The sequence below is a fragment of the Poecilia formosa genome, unplaced genomic scaffold, assembly GCF_000485575.1.
Source record: "Poecilia formosa unplaced genomic scaffold, Poecilia_formosa-5.1.2 Scaffold54, whole genome shotgun sequence".
In the NCBI taxonomy this organism is placed as follows: domain Eukaryota; kingdom Metazoa; phylum Chordata; class Actinopteri; order Cyprinodontiformes; family Poeciliidae; genus Poecilia; species Poecilia formosa.
This window is the reverse complement of record NW_006799993.1, coordinates 2,106,366-2,115,090: the sequence shown is the minus strand read 5'-3', so window position 1 is coordinate 2,115,090 and position 8,725 is coordinate 2,106,366. Positions and strand designations below refer to the sequence as shown.

General features: G+C 38.6%; 1 protein-coding gene across 1 annotated transcript in view; it reads left to right on the top strand.

Annotated features, from left to right (window-relative positions):
* The first annotated feature begins 7,233 nt into the window (after positions 1-7,233).
* Positions 7,234-8,725, top strand: part of LOC107832891 (homeobox protein goosecoid-like) — a 4,943-nt gene continuing 3,451 nt past the window's right edge. The window contains exons 1-2 of the mRNA XM_016671988.1: positions 7,234-7,698; positions 8,200-8,459. Coding sequence (XP_016527474.1) covers positions 7,383-7,698; positions 8,200-8,459 — 576 coding nt within the window. The 5' untranslated portion in view covers positions 7,234-7,382. The remainder of the gene's footprint in view (positions 7,699-8,199; positions 8,460-8,725) is intronic.

Sequence of the window (8,725 nt, the reverse complement as noted above, 5' to 3'; positions counted from 1 at the left end):
TCCCAGATCATCCATCACTCAGCGAAACAAAAAGTTGCAGAGGAGTTTAGTTTGATCATCTTCCTAACTGTTGCCCTAACCCTGAAGCATACGTCAAAAGATGTCAAAAAAGGATGAAGGATGTTGTCAACTGCTTCACTTCATTTTGGGAATAAAAAATATCATAGTTTACCTTTTCTCTTATATTCAACCAGACATGTCATCGTCATTTCCCATTTATTACTGGGTTGGAAAATGTAGACTAATGTTTCTGTTGTATGTTTTCTGCTGAGGCTGAACTGATGACCAAGAACAAATTAGAGATGTTTGACGTTTCTCCAGTTTGACTTTCTGGCCTGAATCAAAGCAGAAATTACTGCTAAATTTTATTCACCCAGTAAAACAAAATGTTTAAAGATACAATATTGTATAAAACAAGATAATAATGAAATAAAAACATAAACTTAAACATAAAATCTGACCAATGCTATGACATAATTTGATACAAAATAATATGATCCCATACAACACAATATTATAATATTAAATGATACTACATTAAAGAGAAGCATAAAATAATCATAGATAAATAAATAAGCAAATATTTAAATCAATGAATTTGGTGATAACATACAAATGTATAACTAAAACAAGTGACAGTGCAGCATGTAACAAAATCATACAATCGACTTTATTTCATTAGAAACAATTTCTTACAATACCTTCCAAAAATGATACAATAATACAATATGATGCAATACAATGCAGAGAAACAAGACATGATGCAATAATAAATGATACAATGTAATTCAATACCCTATGACACAATACAGTCAACAATAATGTGACATAAAAAGACATGAAATATGATATTTCATATCAGTGCTGCTTTTAATCAACCACAATAGTTTCTTAGAAAAACTTTAACATGTTGAAGGAATCAACGTGTTTAAATCTCATCCGTCAGACAGTTTAAACTTTGTTCATGTGAACAATAAATCTTCACAGTGCAGGGTTACCAGTGGAGTACCACAGGGCTCTGTGCTTGAACCAGCTCTTGTCACTATTCACATGGATCCAATTAATACAATCATCATCTTGGGATAAGTAGATTAGTTTCATTTCTGTGTTCATTTCCTATAAGTTGCTGCTCATTAAATTTTAATCCCCCTCCTTGCTATTTTCCAGTTTCCTCTAAGTTATCATTTCCACATTGTTTGTTTTCTCTCCGGGTTTGTCTATAAGACATTCAAGTTTGAAACATTGAAAAAGACTTCTTGCAAAACATAAGATTTCATCAGTTTAGATCTGGTTTCTGTTCCTGAAAAACATCCACATGCAGTAACTTCTGACCATTAACAAACACTCAGATAGTTTGTCTCGCTGCAGTGATGATTTTAACTTTGTTTAACTCTGCTGTTTAGTTCTGTTCTAAATATTCAGAGAAGTTACACATTTCCTCACTGAAACTTTGAGCTTGATCCCACCAGAATGTGGATCTGCTCTGTGAGTTATTAGCAGTGATGGGGCCTTGTGTTAAATCATTCTGAGCGAGGGCTCCACACACGGCTGTGACATGTGTGTGCACACGTTAAAGACATGTTAAAGTGGCGTGTTGCGCAGAGACAGAGCTGAGGTCTAAATTCTACACTGCTGCCTTGTTTTGATAGAATAATTCCAGGTTTCATTATGTTGCTGCCAGCCTGCAGAGCTCATTTGAATTTCTTATAAATCCAAAGTGTGTTAAGTAGCACCTCTGTGAAAAGAGGGGGAGGCGGAGAGCCCGTTTCAGACCTTCTAATGTGAAAATGTGTTTTTGATTCCTGACTTGACATGCAGTCAGAGGGCTGTGAGTGTGTGTGTGTTTCCCTGATCCTGCCTGTAATCAGTAATTACCAGGATTGGCTGATGGATTCTAGTTATAATGAATGATTGATGAGCGCTGAAAGAGCGCGCCCGGGCCATTTCTGTCCTCTGACAGCCTGATGTTAGCTCTGAATTGAAACCATTTAAGTAGAAAATGACTGGACGCAGGAAAGGCTCAATAGCAGGTACCGTGCTGCCATTTGAAAAGTGGACGTCTGCATTCAGCCTCCTTTGAATAGCCTGAGTGAAACCTGAGCTGCTGCTGAGGCCCAGAGAAGAAAAACACACTTTAATGTCTAAAGAGCATTTTGATTTGTTTGGACTGTTTTCATGTGTGCAGCCCACAGCCAGGTTTTAACTCTGCAATCCCCTGTCATTGATGTGGACACTTTTTACACTCCACCTCCTGTTTTTGGATGTTTACGCTGCATTTCCCCCAGCCAGGATTAGGCCTGAAATAACTGAAACTGGTTTTAAATCAGTTCAAACCCCCAACAAATATCTATGTCTTTAACATGAAGGGAAAAATATGTTTAAAAGGGATTTATTTCTAGATTAGATCTTCACATCAAAGCCCCTCTGTGTGGCGTTTGCATGTTTTTCCCTTGCATGAATGAATAAGTTTTGCTTTTGGTATTCTGCTTTCCTGAATGTTGGTGTAGTTACAGCTTTTCTCTGCTAATGTGATTGACAGGAGGCCTGTCCAGTCCCACTAAAATGTTTAGATCCAATCATTACAGGCAACAATATCATTTTATTTGGTGCTTTTGATGATTTATTTGACCTGCTGAAAAGCTTACTCAGCATACAACAGCAATGATTATTAAAAACGATAAATGGGCACTCAAGTTCAAATTTAGAATTACACCTAAAGCCCCAAATATATGAATACATTCTCACAAGTTTGGTAAAATGCTGCTCAGTTAAACATTTGCCCATTCATTTTGGTAGAATTAGTTAACACTGGTTTGTTTTCTGACTTTGTGGCGTTGTTTGAATGATGCCAATAGGAATTGAGGTTGGACGTATCAGAGACCTTTTTTTATACAAGTTTCAACCATTTGAACTAAACTGTCCCTCTCAGGTGAAACAAAAACTCAAAGGCACTACAGGGACCCCCAAGAATCAAACTCAGAGGGAACTGGAAACTGTAGGAACAACAATGCCACTCCCTCCAGTAAAGCCAATTTAAAAACGACACAGATGAAAAAAAAAGTTTTCACTTTGAAATCAAAGCATCAAAAAGCTGATTGACATTAGCTGCTGTCCATTCAAACAGGTCGGATATCATTTGACTTGATATCAAAAGTGGAGTTGTTTGGCCACAGTGACCAGAAGTGTGTTTGGTGGTCTCAAAGTGACCTGTGGAGCACGGTGGTGGAAGCATTATGATGAGAAGCTGTTTTAAGACAGAGAACTGACTCTATTCTTCAAAACAGATGTTAACATACAAAGTATAATAAAGACATTTATGCATAAATAACCTCATTACCTTAGTACATGATAGCGTAGCCTCTTGTTGCTTTGTACAGACTTTCAGTATCCAAAGAAAGTAATCATCTCTATTGTGATATATTTCGATGATGTTCTCCTTTAGAGCTGCTCAGTGCATCTGTGTAAACATGAATTTGATCAGCAGAGCTATGTGCGTGTCTCTCCTGGATCACCACACCGGTTCCCTCAGAGTAAAGCTGCTGTTTTTTCACATTGAAATGATTCACCTGGAGTCGTTCATGGATTTCCAGGGGCAGAATCCCTGGGCGGGTCCAGAATTTTCTGGAAAGAATACAAATCCCAGCAGGCTTTGCAAACACGTTGTGATCTATTGGATGAAGCTGAAGGAAGTTGTTTTGTTTTTTTGATTTTCAGAACAAACACCATCATTTGATGTAAGATAAAATAAAATAAAATAAACATTTTGGTTTGAATATTGATTACATATTAATCGACCATCTTCTCTAGTTTTGAAAGCTGTGCTCCTCAATCAGGAATATGTGCAGGTATGATTTTTTAAATAAAAAGTGGACACTTGTTATTAAGATCTTCATATGAAAGAAGAACTTCATTTCTACCAGGGAAGAAAAGCTGACGATATTTTCATCCAAATCTTTGCAGCAGCATCTTCAATGAGCTCTGAGGTTTTTGGCCTTTCTGGAAATTGCAATCCTGCAGCCCTTTGAGAGAGAAGACATTTGTGTTGAACATACAGCAGTACTTCCAACTAACTCTGTCAAATACGATCATTTGATTCAATATTTTCATTTACATACAATTTATTATCTCATTGGAAGAAAATAGCGTTACACAGTCATATGACATTGCTGAAAAGATGTTCAAAATCAATGGTTCTATTGCAAATTTCCTCAAAATTACAAAACAGATAGTGTCACAATTTAGGTAATCTGATTGCTCAAAACAAAGAAACAGTTCTTTCATTTGAACAATGTGTTGCTTCATGATGAACAGATTGGAAAGAATGAAATTAATTTTATTAATAATAGAAAGAATTTTATTTGTGAAGAATTAGATGAGATCAAAAGGACTAAAAAGGAACTCAACAGAGCCTTAACTTTGTGTTCCTCTGGCTATTTTCTCTGATGGCTATATTATTGGTTTCTCTCCTTTAATTTTTTATTCAGCTCACTGGAACTAAATAAAACATTTAGAAATAACCTTCTCAAATTAGAAAATATAAGATTCCATGTTCAATTTATGTTTAAAGCTTTCTTGAGCAAAACCTAAAAGGTATTCTAAACTATAAGATTGAATGAAATTGATTATTTAAAGCAACATTTACATTTATTAGTTTGTATAAGCTTTGGGTTTACATGTCTTTGGAATTTTTATAGCGAAGATAATAAATAAAGAAAAGTTTTTTTTTTTAAATCAGCTGCAGAAAAGGATCATTTTCTGAACTTTGTTCAAGCTGTTGTTTCAAGATTGAAAAGAAACCATATTCTGGTATTTGTAGTCTTTGATGTGCGGAGCAGATATTAAATCTGTGGTGAAGTTAGCAGCCTCTTTGCGGTTTGGTTTTAGCGGCAGCAGCAGCAAAAGGTATTTTTATGGTGGGGAACAGATCAGAGTCTGAACACAGACCGATAGATTTAACAAAAAAAAAAGCCCAGAGACATGCAGGTGTGTGTGTGCGCGCGCGCGTGTGTGTGTGTGTGTGTGTGTGTGCGTAGGTGTGTGCGTGTGTGTGTGCGTGTGTATTAGAGATGGTAGATGGGATTAAAACAGATTAGTCCGCTTTATGTCTCCTTTCAAATACACACCTAGAACATATGAGGAGAAATCTATCTATCTATCTATCTATCTATCTATCTATCTATCTATCTATCTATCTATCTATCTATCTATCTATCTATCTANTATCTATCTATCTATCTATCTATCTATCTATCTATCTATCTATCTATCTATCTATCTATCTATCTATCTATCTATCTATCTATCTATCTATCTGGCTGTTCTGTGATGTTTCTATTCTGTTGCTTTTCATGTCAAACACACGTTTGGTTTTGCAGAAATCCTTTATTCTTCTCGCTACCTCTCTGCAGCAAAGTGTAAGAATAAATGCGAAAAAATAATAACAGCATGCAGACGACTGCAATCACAGAGTGACTGCATCACAGAAATAAAGGAAATATATATATAAAAAACATTTTTCTTCGTAGATTGTAGGGGAGGGAAAAAAAAAGAATACTTGAGCCTTTTTGAATGAAAACCATTTATTTATTCCGAAAATCTCTCGAATCAGCATAAAATTTGTTTTTGTGAAGCTGTGGAAATACAAACAGTTTAGAGTTTAAGCTCAGAGAGAAATGAAATGTTGTCCCGAAGCCAGAGAAGGTGTTCGCACCTCCTCCTGCAGATGAGCTCCAGTTGATGCAAACTGCGGTGAAATGAGTAATAAACAAAATCTGTTCAGTTGATAGTAAATATTGTTTTCCTTTCAGGGTCATTTTTCTGCAATATGCACATATGCAGAGGTAAATATGGTTTTAATCTCTCAGTCGCAAAAAAAAAAAAAAAAAAAAAAACCCGACGGCTTCATCACTCAGTATGAGGACGGGTCCAGTTAAAGACGGGCTGAACAAAACTTTACACTCAGTGAAAAAAATAAAAATAAAAATAAATAAAAAATAAAAATAGTTATAAAAAAATGTGCAAATTGATAATACTGAACCCTTTACCCCCCTCCATTGTAGTTGCAAATGTTTAGATTACATTTAACTTCTTGGTGAAGTGAAAAAGCATTCATGGCAATAAAATTATAATCTAAATATAAGTTTTTTTTTTTTTAAATCTCAGATCGAATGAAACATCCTACGCGGAGTAAATAATAAAAAAAAAGAAATATATCAAGTTTATTATGAGCTGCATGAATCAGAGTATGATTCCAGTTAATTTATACACATTTACTGGAATAAAACGGGGTAAACTCAACGAAGATGCGGCTCTTAAAGAAAATATTCCGATATGTTCAATTAGCCGTCTCCCTGGGTTAAAGTTTGTGAAATAAGTTTATTTATCATTTTAAATCACTCGGAAATGATCTCTGCATAACTGCACGTCTTCGTTAATCACACCTCGGATCTGAACGGCACATTTTCACCTCATCAGTTTATCCGAGTGCCTGACGCGCGCATGTGTGAACTCCCCATTGAGTCTTAAATGCAATCAACAGCTTCCATTAAGGTCTGCAGCGGGAATCCGCGTTCCTGCACAGCCTCGGGGTCGTGTTGATTAGCTGCGTAAAGTCCCGATCTGTTCTCCTTTAGGGGCCTGAATGGAAGCGATAATGGGCCGTTATCTTATCCCGGTCAGGGAAGAGGGGGGGAGAGGAAACTGCTGCCAAGGGGGGAGACTGACTTATTCCCCACAGAGAGCAGAGCGGAGGCCGGATAATGAGAGGAATATCAGATTTAATACGCGGCAGTTTGCGTCTGACATGAAATCAGGTTCATTTTGGATCATATGCCCAAAAACAGATGAAGGCGCCGATTAAAATCTTGTTTCAGTGTGAAAAGCAGAGTCAATTCGGATTGTGAAGAGGTCTATGAAATAGCCTGCAAGCTGCAGTTTGACTCCGAATCTAAACATGTTTAATGATCCAAACTCCTGATGTTTGGCGGCCTGCACGCACTAACGCCGCTGTTCCCTCTGATGCTTCCGACGATGGGGAAATAATCGGATTACTCCACAGGAAGAGCCTCCGTGATCCGACAGCGCCTTTCCATTAGTCTGCAAACACTGCGGATTATCTTAATTCAATTAATTCTCAATACACAAACCCGCGGCCCTTCAACCCGGCCTGACGCAGCCTTTGCGCCGTGACGTCACGGCCTATAAGAGCAACCCCGCGCGCAGCAGTTCGCATCCTGAACGGGAGCTGGCTCTGCAGCGCGTGCAGAGGAGAGAAGAGCGCAGCCGCGTCACCATGTCGCCTTCAGCCTGAACTTTCTTTCCGCTTCCTCAGGAGTTTTGATTCCCAGTTTGATCCAGTTTTTCCTCCTCCGCGCAGCCGCGTGATGCCCGCCGGGATGTTTAGCATCGACAGCATCCTGTCCGGACGGCCGAGCTGTAAGGAGCCGCTGCTGCTGCACCGGAGCGGCCCCGTGGTGCTGCCCGCCGGCCTCACGGACACGATCTACACCGACTACAGCGGACTGTACTCGGCCGCCCGCGGACCGTCCCCGCCGGGGGTCCACGCTTTGAGCGGGGCAAGGATCGGATATAACGGCTACTACTATGGACAGCTGCAGGTCCAGGGGCCCGGAGGAGGTCCGCCTTGCTGCGGGGCCGTGCCCGGCCTCAGTCCGCAGCAGTGCCCCTGCTTCCCCGCAGGTAGGGTATCCCCCCCTACACAGTTCTCAATTCACAGCTTAATAGAAATTAAATATGTTTCTCAAAAATGTAAATTACTATTTTCCTGTGACGCAAATAAGATAAATATGCATTTGTTGAATTGTTTTAGTTGTATTACTTTTAAAAATGATCGTTAAAAGCAAATCTGAACATCGTCTCTGACCTTTACAAATATGATAATATTTTCACAACTTTAGAAGTGTTTTAAGACAAGAAGATGTTAAATGCGCAAACATTCCGCTTTTTTGATTTCTTAAGCTAAAACTTCAAATTTCATCGGATTTCTGCTGTTCTGTTTTCGGTTGTTTGTGTTGTCCTCAGTGTTCTGTTAGATCAGGAAAAAAGTTTTTAAACTGCAGAAAAACTTAAAGATGAACAAAAATTAGACAAACATAGGCTATGCAAGTTATATAGCATATACATCTACGACATATCCTCATTTCTGCGCCTCAGACGCTTCAGTTTGTCCCCGTCTTACAGGCTACGACAGCCCGGCCTCGGTGCTCCTGTCCCCGGTTCCTCACCACATGATGTCCTACATGAACATGGGCAGCCTGTCGCGGACCGAGCTGCAGCTCCTCAACCAGCTGCACTGCCGCAGGAAGCGCAGGCATCGAACCATCTTCACCGACGAGCAGCTGGAGGCTCTTGAGGGCCTCTTCCAGGAGACCAAGTACCCAGACGTGGGGACGCGGGAGCAGTTGGCCCGGAAAGTTCACCTGCGGGAGGAGAAAGTCGAGGTGAGACACGTTTTCTTTTCTTTTTTAAATGTTGATTGAAATCAGGAAGACATTTATCTCTTTTTATGTATTATTATTATTATTATTATTACTACTACTACTACTACTAATAATAATAATAATAATGTTATTATTATTATTATTATTATTCCTACTATTTTTTTTATTTAGTTTTTGCTTCATTCCAATGTATTTCTTTTCAAACTATTTGAATCACTGGTCCATTTATTTGATAATTCATTTTTACAAAATTATAACCTTTTGTT